General features: G+C 52.3%; 2 protein-coding genes across 2 annotated transcripts; one reads left to right on the top strand and one right to left on the bottom strand.

Moving 5' to 3' along the window:
* Positions 1–8: 8 nt before the first annotated feature.
* IL27 (interleukin 27) lies at positions 9–20,575 on the top strand. The gene is made up of 5 exons (XM_004021214.6): positions 9–15,262; positions 17,591–17,763; positions 17,848–17,946; positions 18,966–19,124; positions 20,053–20,575. The coding sequence occupies exons 1-5, from the start codon at positions 15,232–15,234 to the stop codon at positions 20,317–20,319; spliced, it is 729 nt and encodes a 242-aa protein (XP_004021263.1). The 5' UTR covers positions 9–15,231; the 3' UTR covers positions 20,320–20,575.
* Positions 20,443–24,935, bottom strand: APOBR (apolipoprotein B receptor). The gene is made up of 4 exons (XM_004021213.5): positions 24,809–24,935; positions 21,790–24,468; positions 21,436–21,698; positions 20,443–21,344 (listed from the first exon to the last, which is right to left on the bottom strand). Exons 1-4 carry the CDS (start codon positions 24,863–24,865, stop codon positions 21,275–21,277), a joined length of 3,069 nt encoding a protein of 1,022 aa, XP_004021262.3. The 5' UTR covers positions 24,866–24,935; the 3' UTR covers positions 20,443–21,274.
* Between the last annotated feature and the right edge of the window lie 296 nt (positions 24,936–25,231).

Below are 25,231 nucleotides of genomic sequence, written 5' to 3'. Positions count from 1 at the left end.
CTGTTTGTGCGTTGTGTGTTTTTGTTCTCTCTTTGTGTGGCTTTTTGGGTGCACACTTCTTGCCTGCAAGTGTCTGCGTTGGCGTGAACCAATGAGAGCATTTTGGTGAGTGTTTGTTTTGAGCTATGTGTCTGGGAGGGGTGTTTCTAATTTTGTATGGCGTAGAGGTGAGCTTTTTTTTTTTTTTCTTTTGGTATATATGTGTTTGGGTGCATTTGTTTCTGTGGTTTCTCGTGAGGTGTATGAGAATTTCCTCTGTTTCTTTGAGATGCTGCCCATGAAACAAGCCCCCTCCTCAGCTCCTCTCCATTTTTGGAACAACAAACTTGTTGTTTATGTCGTCTTTGTATCAAACCACCTCTTCAAGTGAATGTTATTTATTGCTGCCATCTGCAAAATGGCGAAAAGTGGGATTTAAAACATTTAGGGACTTGCCCCAAGTTACTTAGGGCTCAAATTCAAGGATTCTTATTGTCCTCAAGTGTGAGGTAGGTCCCTTTGCCAAGGGGGCCGCCAGGACAGTGTTCTGGAAAGTCAGGTGAGCAGGAAAATTCTTATCCAGTGTTATCAGTCTTAGAGCCAGACTTCCAGAAAAAATGTGGAGTAAGTAAGAGGCATGCTGGGAGCTGGTAGGGTATGTTGATTGAGAAAGAGACTCAGGTTGCTGTAATGAAGACTCAAACAAAGCAGAATAGAAAGTTCTCTCTGTATCGCATAGCAGTTCCAAGGATTGGTACTCTGGGGTTAAAATGGCAACTCCATCATGTCAGGGATTTCAGTTACTTCTGGCTCATTTTTCAGCCACTTTTCAAACATGGCTACCACTCTGCACTCCAACCTAGCTGCTCCAGTACCTGCCATTTCATCTGCATTCAGCTTATGTAAATAGAGTGGGAAAGGGACCAATAATAAGGAGGCCGCAATAATATATTTTTAAGGCCATAACCTAAAAGCAGAACACATTGCATCTGCTCAGAATTTAAACATATCACTACACCCAACTGCAGGAGAGGTTGGGACACGTAGTACATAACTACTTAGCCACGTGCTAGCCCAAACTGGGGGAGAGTTTTATTATTAAAAGAAGTAGGAGAGGGACTTCTCTGGTGGTCCAGGGGCTAAGACTCTGCGTTGCCAAAGCAGGCAGCTTGGGTTCGATCCCTGATCAGGAAACTAGATCCCACGTGCTGCAACTAAGACACAAATAAATAAATATTTTTTAAAAAAAAGAAGAAGAAGAAGCTGGAGAGAGTGAATATTAGAAGGAACTAGCAAGCAAAAAGGGGTACAGGATGGAGAAAACCCCTCAGTCTGGCCCTGAGCATAGCCTTTTTCCTTTTCTCCTGTCCACTGCATTTAAACCCTGGGTTGCAAAACTTGGAATCAATTACTCTCAAGGACCCAAGAATATGAACAAAGGAATAAGGCAGCAGTTGGAGCAGAAACAGATGCACAGCAGATTAAGACCAGCTTGAACCTTTAAGAACCTTTATCCATCAGGCTCCCTTGAGTTGCCTAATAACTCTCCTAGAATCTCTGACCTGAGAAGGACATTAAAAGATATCTTTCCTGGTGGTCCAGTGGCTAAGACTCTGCACTCCCAGTGCAGGGGACCCAGGCTCAATCTCTGGTTGTGAAACTAGATTCCACTTGCCACAACTAAAGGTCCCACATGCTGTAATGAAGATTGAAGATCCTATGTGCTGCAGCCAAATAAATTCCTTTTAAAAAGGCATCTAGTCCAATCTTGTCCCCAACTAGGGATGGAGCCAGCACCCCCTGCTTTGGAAGCACAGAGTCAACTGCTGGCCTGCCAGGGAAGCCCCCAGAGTTATTCCTTAATGTGAGCTGAAATCTGACTCTCCTACCTGCCCCTTGAGCAAGTTTCTGTTTTCTGGTCCCTTCTATCTGAGATGCTTTTATTCTCACTAATCCTGCAAGGCTCAGCTCTTCAAAGTCTTCTCCTATTTGCCCTCCACCACCTGACTCCTTGCCTCCACGGCAAGCAAGCCTGTGCCCAGAATCTCAGTCATTTTGACATTTAGCTTCTTCAGATTTCCCTTCAAACCCCTCTTTCCACGACAGATTATTTATTCATTCCTTTAATACTTATTGGATGCCTACCATATTACCAGGACTTGGTTGAAGATATGGCCTGGGAGGAGGGACAAACAGGACCCTGGTAGGACTGGAACCAGGCGTTACAGTCGGTGTCATTTCTTGGACTCAGGGGTCAAATGGCAGGAGCAGCACTAGGCAGTAGCTCTCTGCCTAGGATAGATCTGATGTGTCAGCTTGATTAGAGCATAGCAACAGCTCCCATGCATTGGGATACTATTCTCATGGCACTTGTTTTATAGGTACTGCCCCACTTAATCCTCACAATAACTCAGTAGGCATAGTATTATGTGCTCAGTTGCTTACACGCGTTCAACTCTGCAATCCTGTGGACTGTACCCTACCAGGCTTCTCTGTCCATGGGATTTTCCAGGCAGTACTACTGTTGTGGGTTGCCATTTCCTCCTCCAGGGGGTCTTCCTGACCCAGAGATCAAATCTGCATCGCCTGTGTCTCCTGCATTGGCAGGCAGATTCTTTACCACTGAGTCACCTGGAAGCCAGGTAGAGTATTACTGATCCCATTTTGCAGACCAGAAAACCAAAGTTTCTGTAAAAGAGAAGTAACTTCATCAAAGTCACACAGGCACAACCTGCAGAAGCTGAGACTTTTAAATCAGGTCTGTCTGATTTTCAAAGGCAGGTTTTCTGTTTGTGACTACATGCCTGAGAAGAACTGACCATGAGGAATCCTAGATGCTAGTTAATTTCTGGTCAATTTACTTGGGTCTGAGCCTGTTTCCTTCCTCTGTCAATTGCTGAGACTATCCTGTCTTCTTTCAGCTTCAAAGGAGAAAATAGGCTGGGTGAAAATAGGGTTGTGTCTTCAAAGGAGAAAACAGGGTTGTGTCTCACTGGGTGTGGTCACTCCCCAGGTAATGGATCCTTTGATCCACGCTTGCCAGGAGGCCCCACACACGACCCCTCACACGACTCCTGGTCCCACCCTTCCCTGGCATAGCCTTTGCTTGGGAGGTTCCAGGAACCAGATAATTCTTGGACTTATAGGACGTGCAGAGTTAAGGAGCCCCACTCTTTTCCCTTTCTCGAAGGGGAAATCAAGGCCTGGGGGGAGTGCAGGAGGGCGGAACTGGCTTAAACACACAGGGGATCCAATCAGGACAAGAACCCTCCAGAACCTCCCTCTTCCCTTCCACTCCTTTCTTCATCTTCTCCTGCTTGTATGTAATACCTGTTTCCCCAGTTTCTTGGGTTCCTTCTGAGAACTGGAGAGTTGACTGACCTCTCTTTCTTCCTCAGGGGCTTATGGAAATTTCCAGGTAGGTTGCCACACTTCAAAGGATTCCCAGCTCCTTGCAGAGAATCTGGAAAGACGCCGTGGGGCTCTGTATTTACTTGTCCTTGTCTGTCCACTCCTTTCTCAAAAGGCCAGCACTCAGATATATATATTTTTTAAAATCAGGATCACGCGAAGTTGATTTTAAATGAACACTTTAAAGTTTTGGTGTTTTTTTTTTTAATTTTTATTTTTGGCTGCGCTGGGTCTTTGTTGCTGTGAGCAGCCTTGCTCTAGTTGTGGTATGCGGCTTCTCATTGCAGTGTCTCCTCCTGCAGCAGAGCACAGGCTTTAGGATGCAGAGGCTTCAGTAGTTGCTGTACTCATGCTTGCCCGGCAGCATGTGGGATCTTCCTGGACTAGGGATTGAACCTGTGTCCGCTGCATTGACAGGCAGATTCCTAACCGCTAGACCACCAAGGAAGGTCCATTTTAAAAAATTAATGATTTTAAACATTTATTTGGCTACGCTGGGTCTTAGTTGTGGCTTGTGGGATCTTTTTTAGTTGAGGCATGGGAGATCTAATTTCCTGACCAAGGCTGGAACACGGGCCCTCTGCATTGTGAATGTTGACTCTTAAGCACTGGACTGCCAGGGAAGTCCCTCAAGTAGCAATTTTTTTAAGTGGTTCTATTAATAATAATAACAGTCCTAGTCCTAGATCCCGTTATTGATGAACTGTCTCAGGGTTTTCCCAGCTTTACCTTTCACAGTTTTGTGTTTTCTGCCTTATAAGCATTCAAGCTACACCTTCTTACTTTTTTACTCAAATATATATAAAAGGAAGCTACGTAATTTTCAAAAATGGAAGCCCACAGTCACTGTCATAGTTAGAAAGTAACTGTAAAAAGAAATACCTAACCATAATTTTAAGTCCACCTGACAACTTTGTGTGTGTGTTGAGTCATAAGTGTCCACACTTGGGGGACAAATATCAGTTGTTCACGAATCAGACACTGTGCCAGGAACTCTGTGTACATGGGAGACGGCCTCATTGTAATCACCAGGAAAAGGAAGAAAATACTGATTCCTGGCTCTCTCTCCCAGAGATTCTGATTTCATTGGCCTGGAGTGCAGCTTGGGCATTGGGACGTTGAAAACTGAGTCAGAAAGAGAAAAACAAATATGACCTACTAATGCATACATGTGGAATCTAGGAAAATGGTGCAGATGAACCTATTAGCAGGGCAGGAATAAATATGCAGGCGTAGAGAATGAATGTGTGGACACGGGTTGGGGGAAAGAGGAGGTGGGAAGGACTGAGAGACTGGAATTGACATAAAGACACTGCTGTGTATAAAACATAGCTAGTGGGGACCTGCTGTATGGCACAGGGAGCTCAGCTCCATGCTGTGAGGACCTAGATGGGAATGATGAAGGTGGAGAGAGAGGTTCAAGATGGAGGGGATATATATTTACGTAGGGCCTATTCACTTTGTTGTACGCAGAAACTAACAGAACATTGTAAACTCTGCTGCTGCTGCTGCTAAGTCGCTTCAGTCGTGTCTGACTCTATGCGACCCCATAGACGGCAGCCCACCAGGCTCCCCTGTCCCTGGGATTCTCCAGGCAAGAACACTGGAGTGGGTTGCCATTTCCTTCTCCAATTGTAAACTCTACCTCAATTTAAAAAAAAAAAAAAAAAAAAAGTGATTCAAACGTGCAGTGAAGTTTGAGAACTGTATTTACCAAAGATGATCACAGCAAGATCCCACCCCACAAGCTCTCCTGACAGTACGGCCTTGATGCTCCCTCCATCAACTGGGGGATATGGGACTCTTTTCCTTACGAACACACGAGGACCTATGCGACCGCTTTGACTGATGGACCGTGGCGGAAGTGGTATTTCCTGAAACACCAAGTGCTTGTACCTTGTTGGTGGTTTTTAGACCCCAGCCACCCTGTTGTGAGGAAGTTCAAGATAGCCCACGTGAAAGTCAACATAGAAAGTCACGTGTTATTAGTGGTCTGACTTCTGGTGCGGCGGAAGTCCCAGCTGAAAGCCATCTCCGGCCTCCAGACATGTGAGGGGAGGGAGCCTACAGAGGGTAGGGTCATCTTCAGCAACTGAATCTTCTCAGATGAGGCCTGAGATATAGTGCAGTAGAGACAAGCCACCTCCAGCTCCTGATCCGCAGAATATCTGGGTGCATAACCAAATAGCTGCTTGATACCATTATGTTTGGGGATGGTTTGTTGTTAGACCAGCCTTACTTAGAGCTTCCCCAGATCCATTCCAGATCCTGCCTGCAAACGTGGCTGTGACCTGGGACAAGTTATTATTTACCCTGTATCTTAATTTTCTCGACTGCAAACATTCACCTCCCAGAATGGTGTGGTGTGTTTTGTTTGTTTGTTTGTTTGATTTATTTTTGGCCAAGCCTTGAGGGGTTTGGGATCCTAGTTCCCCAACCAGGGATGGAACCCGTGGCCCCTGCAGTGGAAGCATGGAGTCTTAACCGCTGGATTACCAGGAAGTCACCAGAATTGTGCCTTTATTGTTGTTTTTTCTTTTGCTGCTTGAGAGACCTTAGTTCCCTGACCAGGGACTGAACCCTGGCCGTTGGCAACAAAAGCAGTGAAAGCATGGAGTCCTAACCACTGGACCGCCCAGGGAATACCCACCTCCTGAAATGGTTTGAGGATACAAGGAAACTGTTTTTCAAGCACTTCGTAGGGTACCCAAAAAAGATCTTAAGAAGGCAGCAGAGTGACAGCTGACAGCATGGGCTCCGGGCCCAGACTGTGGGTCCAAGTCCCAGCTCGCTCACCATCTCTGTCTGATCTTGGTCCAGTTATTTGACCTTTCTATGCCTCCATTTCCCCATATGGGGAGTAAGAGTGCTGAGAACATTCATCCTAGCATTATGGCTATGACTGGGTTAATGTAAAATACATAGTAAACATCAAGTGAGTGAGCTATTAAAACAAGGGTACAGCCAACATAGCTCAGGTGTGCAAGAAATGAGATCTGAATTGATATTTCCTGTTCCTTTTCTGCTGGGTGGCAGGTGTTTGAAGGGGTCAGTTTGCCATTTTTCCCGCTCCTTTTCCCAGGGCTCCCCAGGAGCAGAGTTAAGAGGAGGCATGAATCCTCTTGGCCTTGACATCCCCTGGGTACATTGGAATCTGCCAAGACGTCCCCCCTCTGCCTTCCTGTCCTTTCTGTTCTTTGCCGTCAGCCACACAGCACCTGCTCTTGCTGTGTTCTCTGGACCACCTCCCGCAGCCTTTGTGTCACACTGGGGTGCAGGGGCACTGCTGGGGTCTGTCCACCTGGAAAACGGGGTACAGTTCTTTCCATACCTCAGATCTCACTGAACTCTTCAGAACAGTCTGGTCAGAGGAATCCTTTCTCAAGGACATGCCTGTTCTAAGATCTCCCTCTGTCCTTTCCAAATTGCCTCCTTCTTCCTTAACTTGGGGAGTATTTTATGTTATTTTTGGCTGTGCTGGGTCTTCACTGTGGCACACAGGGTTCTCTAGCTATGTGGGCTTAGTTGCCCCATGGCATAGCAGATCTCAGTTCCCTGATCAGGGATCAAACCCGTATCCCCTGCATTGGAAGGTGGGTTCTTAATCACTGGACCACCAGGGAAGTATTTTAAAATTTGCCCACTCCCCACCCCATCCACCCTTCTCTTGTGTCCTCATGATTCTCTGTGCCTTGAGTCCCCTGTGTTAGTCGCTCAGTCATGTCTGACTCTTTGCGATCCCATGGACTGCAGCCCGCAAGGCTCCTCTGTCTGTGGGATTCTCCAGGGGAAAAGAGTGGATTGTCATTCTCTTCTCCAGGGGATCTTCCCGATTCTGGGATCGAACCTGGGTATCCTTGCATTGCAGGCAGATTCTTTACCATCTGAGCCACCAGGGTTCCACTAGGAGTCCCCTAATGCTGTTGAAGTAAAAAGGAAACTTCAGTGACATCCCTTCCCTGTAGCCATGGAAGTCCACAGTGATTAAACAGTGACGGGATGAGCATAAAAAGAAGAGGAAGAAAACTCCACCTGGGTTTGTAGGAAAAAAAATGTCTACAATCGCAGTGACTTTTATTATCATAGCGAATATTTACCAAAGTCCTGAGGGAGGGAAAAGATCTGGGTCATGGGTTCGTTCACCAACTGTCACGGGCTGAGCCAGGAGGAGACCAGCTGTGCTAACACCCACACCCAAGCTTTCTAGAGAGTTCTGTGGTCTTCAGGGAGCCCAGGGGGAGCAAGCTAAGAAGCAAGAGCACCTCACTCCCCCGAGGCCCTGTGTAAGCAGCCAGCCTGGACAGAGGAGACTGCTCCCCAGAGGCTGGATCTGGAATCCAGGTCTCTGCCAACCAGAAGCACTTTCTTTTCTTTGTAAAACAAGGTTCTTTTTGCTGCTCCAAGAACAAAAGCAGCTGATACTGTGGAGGCGCTATGGTAAAGAAATTGCCTGCCAATGCAGGAGACTGGGAGACATGGATTTGATCCCTGGGTGGGGAAGATCCCCTGGAGGAGGGCACAGCAACCCACTCCAGTATCCTTGCCTGGAGAATCCCATGGACCGAGGAGCCTGGTGGGCTACAGTCCATGGGGTCACAAAGAGTCGGACATGACTGAGCACTGACTTAGCACACACCCACGCTGAGGAATCAGAAGACTCCTCACATCTTGTTCTGTCCTCTTGAATGAACACATTCTCCTTCCAACTTTAGCAAAACACTGGATTTATAAAATTAAGCACTTTGTGAAATGTTTGAACCAGCTCTGTGCAGCCTCGCCCTGTTATCTCTCTTTCGGAGAACAGTTGGGAGAGTTGTTAACTGCTTAAGGAAAAGAATTATTTATTCCTTCAGCAGCTATTTCCTGAACCAGGGAATATTCAAAAAGCTACAGATACAGTGGCCAATGAGCTCTTCCCTTTTGGAACTTATAGTGAGGGGCAGACAAACAAGAGAAAAACAAAACAAAACAAAACATGAATTTCAGTGTGGCTTGTCCCTGGTGGATCAGACAGTAAAGAATTGACCTGCAATGCAGGAGACCCACGTTTGATCCCTGGGTTGGGAAGACCCCTGGAGAAGGGAATGGTCCACTCCAATATTCCTGCCTGGAGAATTCCATGGAGAGAGGAGCCTGGTGGGCTACAGTCCAAGGGGTCACCGCAAAGAGTCAGACACGACTGACCAACTAACACTTTCATTTCTGTGCAATTTAAAATGCCTTGGGTCTTCCCTGGTGCCTCAGTAGTAGAGAATCTGCCTTTCAATGCAGGAGACACAGGTTTAATCTCTGATTCAGCAAAATCTCACATGCCTCAGAGCAACTAAGCCCATGTGCCACAACTTTTGAACCTGTGCTCTAGAGCCCGGGAGCTGCAACTACTGAACCCTGGTGTGGGACTTCCATCGTGATCCAGTAGTTAACCCTCTCTGCTTGGGTGTGGCATTCTAGGTTCTCAAACACTGTGCCTTAGCATCAGTGTCCTCTGGTTCCTCTGCTTCAGAGCCAGTACCTGGCACTAAGTAGGTGCGTGTAATATTCTGTAATATTCATGAATCAATGCATCAGACATAGTCTTGATTAGGTGCTTCCCTGGTGGTCCAGTGATTGAGAATCCACCTGCTAATGCAGGGAACATGGGTTCTATCCTCAGCCTGGGAAGATCCCACATGCTGTGGGGCAGCTAAGCTCGTGCGCCACAACCACTGAGCCCACATGCCTAGAGCCCGTGCTTCGAGACAAGAGAAACCACTGCAATGAGAAGCCCTCGCATCTCAACTAGAGAGTAGCTCCTGATCACAACTAGAGAAAGCCTGAGTGCAGCAACAAACACCCAGTGCAGCCAAAAATACATTAAATATATATTTATTAATTTAGAAACTGTGAGTGTGTCCCATTTCTGGGAAGTGAACTTTCCACTCACCAAGGGGCTCCAAGTGCAGTGCTCAGGATTAAGTAACAGACACAGCAGTCAGGGGTGGGAGAGACCTCATGGCAACTGCCAGCTGAGGGGCCCGGGGTTGGCATGGGGCCTAGGGTCAACCTCAGAGGGTAGGGCTGCTGGACGACCTGGTGCTACCCCAGGGCCCGCTGTCTCTCTCAGACACTTAGCAGGGCCTGGCCCAGGGCTCAGCCCAGAGTCAGTCTTCATTCCAAGTTCTCTTCTTAGGGAGGCTTGATGAAACCTCACCTAAGCTAGGAAGTGAGTCCCAACCAGTGGTGCTCAGATCCAAGGCTGTCCACACTGTGGCCCAGGGCCTGCTTGGAGGGCTGTCTCCCAGACACCTCTGCTTCAGGCCCAGACTGTGCTCCAGAGAGGCATGTCTCTGTTACCAGGCTCCTTTGGCCTGGGGACCCCCATTTGCACTCCAAATCTGTCTGAACGTCCCAAGCTCTAACTGCAGCCTCTTCTGTTCCTTCCTCATTTGCTCTCCATTTTTTATATATTTTATTTTATTTATTTGTTTTTGGCTGTGTGCGGGATCTCCATCACTGTACAGGCTTTTCTCTAGTTGCAGCGAGCAGGGACTGCTCCTGGTTGCAGTTGCAGGCTTCTGGTTGTGGTGGCTTCTCTAGTTGTGGAGCATGGACTCTAGGTACCTGGGCTTCAGTAGTTGCGGCACATGGGCTCAACAGTTGCGGTTCCCAGGCTCTGGAGCACAGGCTCAGCCGTTGTGGTGCACAGGTTCAGCTGCTCCAAGACACGTGGGATTTTCCCAGACCAAGGATCAAACCTACGTCTCCTGCACTGGCAGGTGAATTCCTTAACCACTGAGCCACCAGGGAAGCCCTCTTCCTCACTCTTTTCTTGCAACCCTTTAGCCTTTCTTTGCCCATTGATAATAACCATTTCAGAGTATTTATTAATGACAACTAGCGTTGGGGTCGCACAGAGTCAGACATGACTGAAGTGACTTAGCAGCAGCAGCAGCAGCGTTTCCTAAGAGCTTGTGGAGCAGGCCTTATACTACTGCTGCTGCTGCTGCTAAGTCACTTCAATTGTGTCCGACTCTGTGCGACCCCATAGATGGCAGCCCAGCAGGCTCCCCTGTCCCTGGGATTCTCCAGGCAAGAACACTGGAGTGGGTTGCCATTTCCTTCTCCAACTACAAAGAGCTAAAATTTACAGCTTTACTATGTGCCAATCCCCCTTCTAAGCACTTTGCAAACAATAGCTCATTGAATCCTCTAAATAGTCTTATGACTTTGGATTATTTTCCTCATTTTGTTTTCCTCTGGGCTGCGCTGGGTCTTTGCTGTGGTGCGGGCTATTTCGAGTTGCCACGTGGCCTTCTCCTGCTGCTGCACAAGGGCTTCTCCCGGCAGTGGGCGGGCTTCTCCTGGGGGGCAGAGGCTCTAGAGCTTGTGGCTCAGTAGCAGCGGAGTTCGTGCTTCTCTAGTTGCCCCGAGACATGTGGGATCTCAGTTTCCTGAGCAGGAATTGAACCGATGTCCCCTGCATTGGAAGGCAGATTCTTAACCACTGGACCACCAGCGAAGTCCCCTTTCCTCACGTTAGAGATGATGAACCTAGGCACAGAGAGGTTACCTAACTTGCTTAAGACAACACAGCTGCTCAGCGGCAGTGCCAGGCATTTATGTCTATAATCGTCACTGCTGTCACAGCTGGCTGGCAGGAGTAGCGTCCCCACTTGGTAGAGGAACCAAGCACAGGGAGGTTTCCTGCCTTGTCCAAGGTCACCCTGGAAACTCTTGGAGCTGCAAAAGGTCTGTCTGACTCCCCACTGGAGTCCTGAGACTTGAAACCCTCTGCCTTCCTAATTTTGCCTTCTCATTTGGGCTGAGAGGTAGGCAGGGCTGGGATGGCGGGCCTCGTGTTCCCGATGGGGAAACTGAAGCCCAGCATGTTTGGGCAGAGAGGAGCAGGGACTTGTGTTGGGACTTTTCACCCCCAGGCTGGTGTTTTTTCTCTGCAGCGCTGACTCTTAGGCTTCAAACTCTTCCTTCCTGGCACTCAACAGAGCTGGCTTTCCCACCTCCTCACATTCCGTGAAGCGCAGTCTTCCTGCCCCTGTATTCATATGTCGTTTTCATAGAATGTTCAGTGATGAACGCCTTGCGGATGGCAAGGTGGCCCCTGCACCCCCTTTCTCTCAGCTCTCCCCATGTCCCTGCTGTGACCTAGAGAGTGCCCCGCTATGGGAGAAAAAAAAGGAGGGACTGAGGGTGAGAAGCCTTTTTTTCTTGCTAGACTTCCCCTGCCCCACCCCCAAGGTCGGGGGGTGTGTGGCACCCAAGCTGCCTCACTGCTGCCTTGAGCACAGGGCAGGACGCTGGGACTCCAGTTGTATCCAGCTCTTTGCAACCCCAAGGACTGTAGCCCGCCAGGCTCCTCTGTCTATGGGATTATCCTGGCAAGAATACTGGAATGGTTTGCCATTTCGTCCTCCAGGGGATCTTCCCGACCCACGGATCAAACCCACATCCCCTGCGTCTCCTGCATTGGCAGGCAAGTTCTTTTACTCCCAAGACACTGCAGAAGAAACCATAGACGTGGCGAGGAGTAAGGCGCATGCGTACAAGGAGTGCAATGATCAGGGCTGGGATGTAGGACTTTATTCACCTCTCATCTTGCTAGAGCTGATGGGTGCTGTGCCTAGCCTCTGGGTCTTATCACTTGTGTTTTGGAGATAGCAGTGTGACCCCTGCTCCAATTTGGCCTTTACTCCCCCCTCAGTCTTCCTGCCTTCACTGAAGGCCATCTTGGTTTCACCAGGGGGTTAGTTCCAAACCTCGAAGCTGACATCATGGGGCCCAGGGATTCCCCTGGCCAGCCCAGGCTGAAAACGAGGGAATTGAGTTCCAGTCTTCATTCTGCCACTGATCTGCTCTGTAACCTTGAACAAGATTTCCCCGCCCTGATTCCGTCCTGATGTCACATCTGAGGCTTCTAACTTCTGCTTCCTGAACTCAGGATTCCCATGCAACCCCATGGAGTGCCCCACATGGTCAGAGCTGTAACAGGGCTTGGAAAATAATCAGAAAAATTGGCAGATGGTTCCTTTCTCTCTCTGTTTTTTAATCATCTGGGTTTTAATTTCTCTATGTAATCATCATGGCAGCATTTGAAAATTGTTATCACTCTTCAATGAGGAAACTGAGGTCCAGAGCAGGCTAGTGACTCACCTGAGGTCACCAGGAGGGTTCGCTGCACACCAGAGTTTAGAGCTCTTTCCAGCAGTTGTTACCCCTCACCACATCCCTTCCATTTCCTGCTGGCCCCAGCCCAAGCCTCAACCCACCAGCCAAGATCTACTTGTGGGAGCTGAGGCCCAGGTGGTAGACTCAGGCCCATCCTTCAAGGATGTAGGCAGAGGCTGGCACAGCCTTCACTGGCCCTCTGGCTTTTTGCCAAGGATCTACTAAGATCTCTCCTAGGGCTAGTGCTCAGCAGCCCGGGTGCTTCCTTACCCACTCAGCACCTGGCTGAAACCTTGGCCAAACTGGGAGAAAGCTGGTTGTGAGACCTCAGGGCTTTGCTGGTCCCAAACTTTCTGTTTCATCTTGGCAGTTTACAGCTCACCAGCCATCAGCAAAACCTGGATTAGACACTTGTTGGGAGAAGACAGATTGGTTCAATGATTTATTGAGAACATGCTCTTGTTAGCTACTGAGGATGCATCAGTGCATAAAACAGGCAAAAATTCCCATCCTTGTGGAACCCATATTCTAGTGCCTGGAGACAGAACGAAAAAAAGAGAGAGAGAGAAAATGTTCAATATCTAAAAACACTTGATATCTAAAGTGCTATGCAGAAAAATAGTACAGGGAAGGGAATAGAGAGTTCCAGGGGCAGGGTCACCTTTTCTCAGGGTAGTCAGTGAAGATCTTATTTGTGAAGGAGACATTTGTGCACAGTAGTAAGGAGGGAGTGAGCTTTGCACACATGAAGCAGAACAGCAAGTGCAAAGGTCCTGAGGCAGGATGTTCTAAGAGCCAGGAGGAGGCCAGTATGACTAGAGAGGTATGAGTGTGGATAGAGTGGGCAAGACAAAGAAATGTGAGATGTCCGCTGGAGGCAAGATTCATGGCAGGAAGGGATGAGCCATTCAGGGAAGAAAGCCCATGCTGAGGGGTCTGGGTACAGAAAAGGCTGGGGAAAGGGAACTCCAGAGAAGGCAGTGAGGGCATTCTAGGCTGAGAGACCCGCCTGTGCAAAGGCAAAGAAGCAATTGATGGAGCAAGACGAGGGCTGGAGGGAGATGTGAGGCTGGAGGAGTCAGCCGTAGCCAGATTGAGAAGCAGCAAAGGCCGGGAGGTTCCAGGGAACACTGAGACGGCTGGGAAGGTCAGGAGGTTGTGGTCAGAGAGTAGAAGGTGGGGTTCGAGGTTTGAAAGGTAAAGCGGCTCTGGGTGATGGCAAAGAGTCAGGAGTGGCTGTGGTCGGGGAAGGGGCAGAGTGTCCATGCCTCCAGGACAACAGCAGGGCTCGGGGATGTGAGGAAGACCAGCCAGGGCCTTGTCAGCATCAGTCTCAGGATGGATGGGACCCGACAGGGAGGAGTTATCAGTTGCCTGGGATGTGGGGGAACGGGCTGCCACCACTGGGGGGCGCTGCAAAGGAAACTGGTCGGGATAGGCAGGTGCCAGCCACTCTTCCTTTTCCTTCTCCAGTGCCCTTCTGCATGGTTCCTTGGCCAGTGCTGATACTTCCCTGGGAGTTGGTCCCTGGTGGCCCTGCGCATGGGCACAGCTGGGGAGGCAGGGTATAGGAAGGGGAAGCCCCTTTGGTTTCTGTAACACCCCCAGGGCTCAGCAGGGAAACCCCATGGGTCCTAAAAGGAAAGTGGCAGCAGTGGGCTTGGGGGAAGACCAAGAAACCCCATCTTCTCCTTGAAGATGGGAAATCCAGGGTGGGCCTGAGGGCAGGGCAGCGCTGGAAGGGAGATCTGTAACCAGCCCTGACAACCATCTACAGAGCAGAAACACCAGAGCAATGTGGGGACCTGGCCGAGCCCTGATCCTGACCTCACAGAACCCCAACCTGGGCATGGGCTGAGCCCTGACTCTGCTCATCCACTGAGCTCTTAACTTGGCCCGGTTCCACACAGGGCCCCCCCATCATTGATAGCTCTGACCCCAAACACAGGCAGAGCCAGGGCGTTGACCCCAGATGAAGTTTCGAGTCTGGCTCTAGACCAAGCCCTGAGTGCAAATCCTAGATCTGATCCTGGCTGAGGTCTGAGCTTGGCCCTGAATGAACCTGTTCTCATCCCACCCTGACCCTGACTACAGACTGAAAGCTTGACTCTGCCCAGACTGAGACCCTACCGCCTCACACAAAGCCCCATCCCGGCCACCCACTGAACCCTGACCTCTCTGGCACTCCCTCCCTCAGCCATCTGGTAAACCAGCAGAGCATAAGGATGACTCAAAACCCCAAGTCCCCTCTAATGGGCAATCCCCTTACCTGGCCATCCATCTTTGGAAGGACAATGGACTGTGATGGCACTGGGATGATGGTGACAAAGAAGAGAAACAGGAGAGGGGCTGGAGTCTCTGGGACCTACTAGCAAGCAGAGTGGGGCGGCTCACCCAAGAGTGGGGAAGTAAGGGGATGGCTGGACTGTAGAGTGCAGCAGGGAGTCAGGAGCTGAGATTGACCGAAACCCCAGCTTCCCGCCACCCTCACTGCACCTCCCACCCTCTCTGGGAAGGGAAATTACATTTCCTCATTTTAGCAAGGGGTGGTGATGAGGGAAGACTCGGTGAACACAAAGCCGAAAGTAGAAGCGGGATGGAAAGTGAAACTGGGCGCAGCCCCCAGTATAAGACTCCCCCTGCCTGGGAGATGGCTGTCCAAGGAGGCTGGGCCCCACCATGGGCCAGACGGCAGGCGACCTTGGCTGGCGTGAGTTTGAGGCCAGGGTTGGGGGCAGAGGGGTGGGGGTTTGGCTGAGACTGGGCAGAGGAGGGGTGAACATGACCACTGTGGATGGGGGCCAAAGGCTGAGGGGCTACAATGTGGCCAAGACTAAGGAAAGAGGCTGAGCAAGTCACACACACACACACACACACACACACACACACGGATATAGGACACAGCTGGCTGAAGGATGGGAATGAGATAGGAATAACTTGGGGAGAAGGGCTGAGGCAGAGGCTGGGGCTGGGCAGAGGGTGGGGCAGGTTGGCTAGCATGAATGAGGGGACAGGAGTAGAAGGGAGGATATTTGGTGAGAGCTGGGCTGAGGATGGGAAGACCTGACTGGCATGAACGGGGAAAACTGGGCAGGCAGTTTGACCAGGATCAGGGCCAGGCATATAAACTAAGCATTTATTTGGGATGAATGAGCCCCTGCTCAGTCAGCTTGGCTGAGAACTGGGGCTGGCTAGAGGAAGGACAGAAGGAGCAGGGGACTGGGGGCCAAGGAGTCAGCAGCCTTACTGGGTCAAGGGTGTGGAGTTTGAAGCTTGGAAGGTAGCTTAAGCTCCAGTGGGTGATTGAAGGACTCAGAGGTGGAACCAGAGCTACAGGCAGAGGAGCCAATGGCAGGGTCAGGGTAGAGACCAAGGGCTGGAAGATGGGGACAGAACCCTCAAAGACCAGGTCCAAACCCCCAGGATTGGCTGCAGAGGGGAAGGAGAAGCCAAGGGAAGGGTCTGGGGGCTCCAGAGTCCAAGCAAAAACAGGGGGTCAGCAGGAAATGGCACAGCTCAGTTCTGGGTGGGCAATATATGGAACTAGAAAGGACCTCACTCTGTCTTAAGTCTCCAGGGTGTCAGAGTGGCCCCCAAGCCACGGAGCCTGAATGCTGGAGATTAGAGACAAGACCCACCATCTCTGGAAGTCCAGGGGGGTAGTGGAAGCACCCAGAAGTTCCCCTTAGTCTTTACTGAGACGACATTTCAAGGAGCAGAGCTCAGGGTTTGGAGATAGAGAACAGATAGGAAAGAGGCAGGGAGAGAAGAGGGAGTCAAGAATAGACTTCGACTAAGTAAGCAGTTTTGCTTTGGGTTTCGAGTAGAGTTGTGCAACTGCCTAGGGATTGCTAGATTTCCTCTCCCTGAAGAAGAAACTGCCCTCTTCCCAGAGCTCCAGCCCCACTGCCCCTCTTCCTTCTTTCCAGGAAATGCAGGGCGGGAGGCACTTGCAGAGATCAGCCCATCTGATCCTCCATTTTACAGATGGGAGCCCAAGGCATAGAGATCAGAGGTGGCTTGCCCAAGGGAAGAACCCAATTGAGAAACAGGGCTGCTGCCTCCCATTCCAGGCCCTCCTCCCTCTCCTGGGACCCCTGATTCTCCCACACTGCAGAGTGATCTACCTGCCTTGAGGGAGGCTGGACCCATCTGTCCTTCTGACTCCCTGGGATAGAGCCTTCAGCATCACCAGCCTTCCCCTGGGGTTCTGGTTCAGGCCATCCAAGCCACCTGGCTAAGCCTGGGGAATCATTTGCAGAATAGACTGTGCCCACTGTGGTGGAGGTGGTGGCCTTCCTCTGAGGTCCCTGGAGGGAGCACTCAGGCTCTGCATTTGGGCCAATCTGGGTGCCAGTCCTGGTCCACTCACCCTGTGGCAGGTCACCCTCCCTGAGCCTCACTTTCCCCATCCGCAAAATAGGGAGAATAATAGCACCCAGCCTGCCTCACACCCTTGTGCAGTTTGTGCACTGAGGAAGACACTTGGCCAAGGGAGTTAGTGGCGATCCAGATGCAGCCCGAGATTTGCTTCAAAAGTGGGCACTCTGCGCCAGGCTGTGTGTTCCTGGGGAAGGGGCATTTTCCTTTCATTGTACAGAGAGGCATGCGTGCGTGCATGCATGCCAAGTCACTTCAGTTGTGTCTGACTCTGTGCGACGCTATGGGCTTCAGCCCATCAGGCTCCTCTGTCCGTGGGATTCTGCAGGCAGAAATACTGGAGTGGGTTGCCATGCCCTCCTCCAGGGGATCTTCCCAACCCAGGGAATGAATGCGAGTCTCTCATGTCTCCTGCACTGGCAGGCGGTTCTTACCACTTGCGCCACATGGGAAGCCCATAAGAGATGCCATATGGTGTCTCAATAGCTCATTAGCGGTTTTGAGGGGTCAGTGGGATGACACATAGTGCGTGCCTGTAGCACAGGCTCAGAAAAGGCATGGTCCCTTCCTTCCTTCGCCCAAGTTCTCCCCCAGCTTGCCCCAGGTTCTCCCCCAGCATGCCCCTCATCTTGTCCACTCCCCTCCCCCATCTCTCCAGGGCTCAGCCTTTTGCTGCTCTTCTTGCTTCTGGCTCGAGCTGGTGTCTGGGGATTCCCAAGGCCCCCAGGGAGGCCCCCCCTGAGCCTGCAGGAGCTGCAGAGGGAGTTCAAGGTCAGCCTGCATCTCGCCAAGAAGTTGCTCTCTGCGGTTCGGGTCCAGGCTCATCACTTTGTGAGTTTCCCTAATGCAGCTGGCTCTGGGGATGGGAAGATCCCTAACCCCCTTGGGCCCCCACTTAGAGATCTTGTCCCATAGGCTGAATCTCACCTGCCAGGAGTGAACCTCGACCTCTTGCCCCTGGGAGAGCAGCTCCCCAACGTTTCCACGACCTTCCAGGCCTGGCGTGGCCTCTCTGTGAGTGGCGGACTGGCGGGGTGGGGCAGGCAAACTGGCAGTAAGGCTGGTCTGGGTCCATGGAGATAAAGCCCACTGAATTGAAGATGGGTTTGGGGATAAATTGAAGCAGAGCGCCTGGATGAGGCTGGATAAGTCATTGAGTATAAAGATGACGCTGGAATAAAGAAGGCATTAGGAAGAAGGTAAGAATGAAGCTGAGCAAGGACAGAGGCCGGGACGGGAATAGAATGGGATTGGAGATAGAGATTAGTAGGGAGGAGGCATGCAGTTGGTATGAGGAGTGAGAATGGTGAGAGGTTAGGAAAGGGAAGAGGTCGGAGATGAGTGAAAATGAAGTGGGGGACAGAGAAGGAGTGAGGATTGCTGGTGATGCTGGGACTGGAATGGGGGTGGGTAGAGCTGGAGATGGGATGGAGACACGGTGACAGTGAGGCTGGACACATGGAATAAGATAAGAATGGGATGAGATGGAATAAGAATGGGAATAAGGATGGGAAAGAAGATGGAGACAGAATAAAAACAATGAGGAGATGGAGCTGGGATGGGATGGTAGAGAGGGAATGGAATGGGGCTGCGGGTAGAGACTGACAGGAGGCTGGAGATGCGGTTACGGGTTAGAGATGAGTCTGGGCATAAGACTGAAAATGAGGTTGGCAAAGGAGATAGGATAGAGATCAGAGACTGTGGAGATAGGAATGGTGATGAGTACAAGAAAGAAGTACGGATGGAGTTGGGGTTAAGGATGAGAATAGACATGGAGGGACTTCCCTGGTGGTCCAGTGGTTATGACTCCATGCTTGCACTGCAGGGGGTGTAGGTTCACTCCCTGATTGGGGAACTAAGATCCTGCATGCATGGTGTGGCCAAAAAAAAAGCTCTACCTAGAATAGATTTGGTGATGGAATGGATGGAGACTGGAGTTGTGTTGGGGATGGGACCCAGAGAGAGATCAGACGGGTTGCAAGTGGATCCTTGGCCTACAGGCCTTTCCTGATGCCTTCCCTCCCCTGCCACAGGACCCAGAACGACTCTGCTTCCTCTCCCTGACACTTCGTCCCTTCCATACCCTGTTGGGAGGGCTGGGGAGACAGGAGTTCTGGACCAGTTCGGAGAGGATGCAACTGCAGGCCACGAGGTTGGATCTCCGAGATTTGCAGCAGCATCTCCACTTCCAGGTAGGGTGTCCATCCACCCTCCTCCACCCCCAGAGACCAACACACACAACTAAGGCTCACTGGCTCTTTTTTTTTTTTTTTTTTGGTACTTTTTTCTTGTATTTTTCATTGGCTCCCTTTTAAAACACTCCCCCTGCCCAGACATAGGGTGTCTGGAAGGAGATGCTGTGCGTGTGTGTGTGTGTGTGTGTGTGTGTGTGTGTAGGTAAACGAGGTCCTGGCTCTGCTCCCTGAATCTTTGCCTTCTGTTGGGGTCTTGGTCTTAAATGAGAGAAGCTAGGACAGCACCTAGCATCAGCAGGTCCTGCAGCCAATTACGTTCCCTTCTCTCTCTTCCTCTGACATCACCAGATTTTCTTGAACATTTCAAAGGGAAATAGGAATTTTATCCTTAATAAAATAATAGAAAAGGAAGACAGCATAAAAACTAACCAGATCACCTTTATGCCCATTTCTGATCCTAAGATGACTCTTGAGAGAGGAGCTTCCAGTTCCCTGGTGGCCTAATGAGACTCCTACTAAACCTCTCAGGACTCCAGACTTTCATTCCTGGGGACCAAGTTCAATCCCTGGTCCGGGAACATCCTTAAACCCTGAACCACAACCAAAAGGAAAAAAAGAGAGAGAGAAAGAGAGGAACTTCCAGAACCCCCAATCCCCAGGGTAATCCTGGGTGAGTGACAGCCTGCTCTGTGAGCACCATCTTGCCTTGTGACTTCCAATTTTTTTTTTTTTTGAACCAAAAAAAGAATCAGGCAGTTCACATGAAACCATGACATCATGGAAGATGTGAAGTAGGGGTTGTCCAGGGAAATCTTAACCTTGTGGTCTCTGATGTCACTCTATACCATGGGGCACAGAAAGAGATAAGGTTTCACTTGGGGTCCCAGGCTGGCCATTCTCTGACCCCCTGGGCCTCTCCTTGCAGGTGCTGGCTGCAGGATTCAACCTTCCTGAAGAGCATGAGAATGAGGAGGAAAAAGGACTGCTCCCAGGGGCTCTGGGCACCCCCTTGCAGATATCTGCCCAGGTATCCTGGTCCCGGTTTCTCTACACTTACCGGTTGCTACACTCCTTGGAACTTGTCTTGTCTCGGACCGTGCGGGACTTGCTGCTGCTCTCCCGGGCCGGGAACTCAGTCCAGGCCTTGGGGTTCCCCACGCCCAGCTCCAGCCCTGATGGAGTGACCTCTTAGCTGAACCCATTAGGACTTGAGGACTGGAGTCTGGGCCATCAGACAGCCTCCAGCTCATTTGCCTTAGACAAGGCACGAACGACCCCATCCCAAACCCTACCCAATAACTTAAGGCCCCTCCAGTCCTTGTCAGATATTTATTTCTTAGATATTTATTTATTGTTTAGAAAAATGAAGGTTTATTTATTGTTTTGGGGGCCTGCTAGTCATCCTCAGACTAGGCCACCATGCTGTCTAATAAAGCACTCCCACCCTCTCTCTGCCTTGGTTTCTTTCCAGAGAAGGGGTGCCTGACACCGAGGGGCCCTGGCGCAGAGGCTGCAGCTTTTAGCCACCCTGGACTCCTCTCTGCTCCTCCATTTTGAGGGTTTCTGGCCCACCTTCTCCCACTCTGGTTTGTTCAGCTGGTGGTTGCCATAGTAACCAGCAGAGTTCCTGGACTCAGCTTCCATTCTGGAAGTTCCAGGCAGCGGGCATGCTTTCCTTTGATTGCAAATGGAGCTCCACAGTCCCTCGTGACCCTTTCCTCCAAGCTGGCTTCAACCTCAGAGGTTTGTGTTCCTCTTCCACAGCGCCGAGGGCCTGGTCAGGGACAAGGTTGGGGAGAGCAAAGAGTGGGTGCTGTCCAAGAGGGAAGGCTGTGGGGAGAACTGTCTCAGTCTTCACTCGGTCATCCGAGCAGCTGAGATAGATTTAGGAGGCAGGCAAGGCAGGCCCTCAGAGAGAGGCAACCCCAGCAGGGCAGGGGTCCATCAGCCACACTGGAGAGGCAGACTCCTTAGTTCACAGTTCTCACTGGCAACCGGTTCTGTCTGCTCCACGGTGACACACGCAGGCCCGGGGGTTTGAAAAGGACGTGCCCAATGCGACAGGGGGAGTCAGGCTGAGCAGGGTTCAACCCAGCCGTCCCAGCAAGCCTTGCTTGGTGCCTGGCTCCCGGGGCCTTAAATCCCAGTCACTGGGGCTTTGGCTGGCCCAGCCGGGCTCGCAGTTCTTGCATCATGCCTGGGTGTGCCAGGCCAAACCTGCAGATGGAAGACAGGCCATGGGGAGCTGGCCTTCAGGTGCTGTCAGCCTCTTCCCCAGGCCGGCCGGGTCACCCCACCCTGTGCTCACCCCTGTCCCAAGGGACTTCTCCTGGCCGGCAGTGGAGTCCCTTCAGGCCTGGGGGGCGTTGGCTCCGGTGGCTGCTCTGGCTGGATTCTCTGCTCTGGGGCTGATGGCTCCTCCTCAGGTGGAGGGCTGGGAGACCCCTCGGGTGGCTCAGGGACCGGGGTCCGTCGGAAGGAGGGCCGGGAGCGGCGCTGTGAGGAGCTGCGGGACAGGAATACTCGGCTCCTCGAGACAGAGACGTCCAGGCGGGACCCAGGGAGCAGGGCCTATAGGGAAGAGGGGACAGGGTACCACGGGGCCGGCTACAGCTTTGAGATTTTGCTCTGTCCCGCCCTGGACCCTACCCAGAGCGCTCACCTCACCCCACTTGCTGTGAGCATCCTGTCCAGGGCTCCCGTCAGCCTCCCCTTGTGGTCCAGGCCCAGCCTCCGCAGGGTCCTCATTGGTCGACTGGTCCTCCTGGCCTTGGACACCCTCCAGGCCTTGGACACCCTCCAGGCCTTCTGGATCAGTCTCCGCGGCCTCTGCTTTTTGGCCTCCAGTCACCCCAGCATCCTCCATGTCAAGGGGCCTTTGTGTTTTTCCCTCCTCAGGGTGCTGGTTCCCACGCTGTGCCTCACCCCTCTGCCCCTGCTCCCTCGATCGCCATGCCCCAGCCTCTCCTTCCCACAGTGCCTGCCCTCCCAGGAGGTCCTCTGCCCTCAGCGCCTGCGAGCCCAAGGGAAAGTCATCCACCCCACAGATTCCTTCTGCCCCTGCTGATTCCCCTAGAACCACTGGCTCTCCCTCTGGCTCACTCTCCAGGGCAGCCTCAGGAGCCTCTGCTTGGCTACCTCGGCCAGGCACCTCCTCCTCGGCTGAGCCCTCCAGGCCAAACTCCTGCCCCCCTCTCTTCTCTCCCTCTGCAGCCTCCACCAGCTCCTCACCTCTGTGAGCTTCCTCTCTCCCTTCCGAATCCCAGCCTCTCCCAAAGGCATCCCCAGCCTCTCTTTCGGGCCCTTCCCCAGGCCCAAGGGCCCCTCCTTCCAAAGCTGCCTTATCCTCCACCATCTGGACAGCCAAAGAATCTGCCTCCGGGCCCTCGCTGCTCTGGGGGCTCATAGCCTCTGCCTCCAGCCTCCAGCCTCTCCTGGAGGCTCTGTCCTCCCCGCAGGACCCAGCGGCCTCGACCTCCTCCTCCTGGGTTTCTCTGGTGTCCAGCTCTCCCAGGAACTGGCTGGTCCCTGCTTCTGCCCCAAGCCTTCCGCCCTGCTCCTGGTCCTCTGCTCCCGGGGCCTCCCCCTCCTCTGCTCCATGCCAGGCTTCCTTTGCTTTCATCCACTCCCCACCTGCCTCTGGGATCGCTGGCCGTGCCAACTCTCGGCCTCCTGCAGCCTCCACCACCGATGCCTGGCCTCTTGTAGCCTCCTCCTCCCCCTCTTCAGCATCTCCTTTTTCCTCCTGGGCATCATCTCTCTCCACATCCTTTCTTCTGTTTTCCCAGGCTTCGGCCACAGAGCTGTTAGGCTTCACATGCCCCACGTGCCTGGGACATTCCTGCTGGCTCCTCCTTGTCTCCTCTCTGCCTGGGGCTAGAATGCTCCGGAGCTCTTCTTTACCCACTGGCCCTTCCTCGAGTTGCTCTGTTGTGGTCTGGGGGCCTCCCATCAGCTCAGGTTCTTGGCCTTCAGTGACCTTGTGCTCAAGGCCACCCCACTCCCCCTCCAATGCTTCATCCCCGGTCTGAGTCTCTTCCTCCCCGCTCCCCCCATTGAACTGCTGGGGCCTGGCCTCTGGGGTTGCCTCTAAGTCAACATCCCCTTTAGCCTCATTGGCTACTTTGTTCTGGGGCAGCTCAGCCTCTGCGGCCAAGCAACTCTCCTTCCTCTGCTCCTCAGCCTCATCTGTTTGTACTACCTCCTTGAGACTGGCTTGACCAGCCTTGACCTCTGAGTCTTGCCTCCCCACGGCCTCTTCCTCAGTCTGATCTGCTTGGCCCTCAAAGCCCTCCCTTACCTCCCCCACTGACCTCAGACCTTCCTCAGCCTCCCTCCCTGCTGCCTGGCCTTTGGCTTCTTCTTCCACTCTCCCAGATCCTAGGACCTGGGTCTGTTCAGGGAACAGGCTTGCTTCGGTCTCTCTATTCTCATCCACCTCCTCCTCCTGGTCTCTCTTAGAGGTCTCCTCTAGGGCCCAGACTCTCCCAGTACCCTCTGGGATCCTTTCTCCTGGAACTGCCCCATATTCTGTCTCCTCAACTCCTGGGAGGTCAGCCTCCTCCTTGCCCAAGGCTTCCCCATCCTCAGATTCTGCCCCTGGCTCCTGGGTCCCCTGTGCCCTTGTGCTTCGGCCACACCTGACCACTGCCACCCCTTCTTCCCTCCCAGCCCCTTTAGCCCCAGGGCCCTGGATCTCCGCTGCGGCTGCCTCACTTACGACCTGCTCTGATTCCTTGCCATCCCCTGCCACCTTGTGCCCATCAGCACCGGCCTTCCCCTCAGGCTCCTTGTGCCAGGCCCACTCTGACTCCACCCCTCCCACCACCACTGGCTCTGCGGCCCTGACCTCTTCCTCCTCCCATTCCCGTGTTCTCGGTGTCTCCTCTCTCTTCACTTCCTGCTCATCATGCTCCTGGCTCTCCAGAGCTTGGCTCCTCCTATCTTGACCAGCCTCAGACCCTGCCTCAGACTTCTTTCTGGTCTCCAAGGGGATACCTGAATCCTGGCATCTGATGGCTTTGGCTGCCTCCCAGTCCTCAGTGTCCTGCCTCTCAGCTTGAGACCCACGGGAGCTGCCTTCTCCCCCACCCCAGGTCTGTTCTGTAGCTGAGCTTTCCTCCCAGCATCTTCCAGTCTCTCCAGGCTGTCTCAGCCCTCCATTCTCCTTGCTTTGACTGCCTCCAAGATCCTCCAGGGCCTCCTGGGCTTCCTCTTCCACCTTCCCCAGGGGCCTTCCTGCAGCCACCTCCCCCGGTTCCTCAGCTGCACATGCCTCCTTCCTCTCTACAGTGGGGACTTCATCTCCTATAAGGTAGGAAACAAAGGTGCTGAGAGACTCCTAGGGAAAAAGAGAGAGGGAGACAAAAGGCATTTAGGGGAGGCCCAGCCCTTTCCCTGGGGGCCCTGGACCAGAGGAACTCAGGATAAGAAAGAGGAGTTCTAGGATCTGGGGGAAGGAGGAGGACAGGACCTGCAGAAGGAGTAGGAAAGGGCCCAAATGAGAGGTCTGTGGATGTGTTTGTGGGGGTTGGGGGATTGAAATCCAGAGAAGATTGGGCTAACAGGCTGAGTGATCCTGGGGAAGGAATCTGGGTTTGAGGAGAGACTCAAAGGGAGAAAGGAAGGTGAGGCCCTAGAGAGCAGGGTGAAAGTCTCCAGCATCTCTATGCCCCTCTCACCAGTGCCCCCCTCAAGGCCTGATGCAGCCCAGGGAGATGTAGCCGGAGGAAATCCATCCTGTCTGTCTCTGTGTGTCCAGAAAACCGATAATGACTGTCCCCACCCACTGAACCAGTCTTCCCCACTACCCAAGACACTTCCTCTTCCCCTGTCTCTTCCTGACGTATCCCCACCCCAAGCCCTGCCCACAGCTGCTTCCAGCACAGGTTGGAAAATAGGTATCTATCACATAAGGGACTTGGATGTGCATTTGGAACTAGAGGGTAAGGGAGGAAGACCAAAAGGGAAAAGTGGGAGCCGGAGATCTCAGAATTGGGGTCTGCTGAGGCAGTTTGGGGCAACTGCAGCTCAAGTGACTCAGGTCTTGTATTTACACCTCAGCCATTTCCGTCTCCCCTCAAAGCCACAGCCTCTCTGTGAGA

The sequence above is a fragment of the Ovis aries genome, chromosome 24, assembly GCF_016772045.2.
Source record: "Ovis aries strain OAR_USU_Benz2616 breed Rambouillet chromosome 24, ARS-UI_Ramb_v3.0, whole genome shotgun sequence".
Classification (NCBI taxonomy): Eukaryota; Metazoa; Chordata; class Mammalia; order Artiodactyla; family Bovidae; genus Ovis; species Ovis aries.
This window is presented reverse-complemented; position numbering and strand designations above follow the sequence as displayed.

Bases quoted from the DNA above. Each gene is read 5' to 3' on its own strand.
- IL27 (XM_004021214.6), top strand. From the start codon at position 15,232: ATGGGCCAGACGGCAGGCGACCTTGGCTGGC. The intron at 15,263-17,590 runs GTGAGTTTGAGG...CCATCTCTCCAG, and splicing joins GGCAGGCGACCTTGGCTGGC to GGCTCAGCCTTTTGCTGCTC. The intron at 19,125-20,052 runs GTAGGGTGTCCA...CTCTCCTTGCAG, and splicing joins AGCAGCATCTCCACTTCCAG to GTGCTGGCTGCAGGATTCAA.
- APOBR (XM_004021213.5), bottom strand. From the start codon at position 24,865: ATGGATTTCCTCCGGCTACATCTCCCTGGGCTGCATCAGGCCTTGAGG. The intron at 21,699-21,789 runs GTGAGCGCTCTG...TCTTCCCTATAG, and splicing joins CTCACAGCAAGTGGGGTGAG to GCCCTGCTCCCTGGGTCCCG. The intron at 21,345-21,435 runs GTGAGCACAGGG...TTCCATCTGCAG, and splicing joins AGAAGTCCCTTGGGACAGGG to GTTTGGCCTGGCACACCCAG.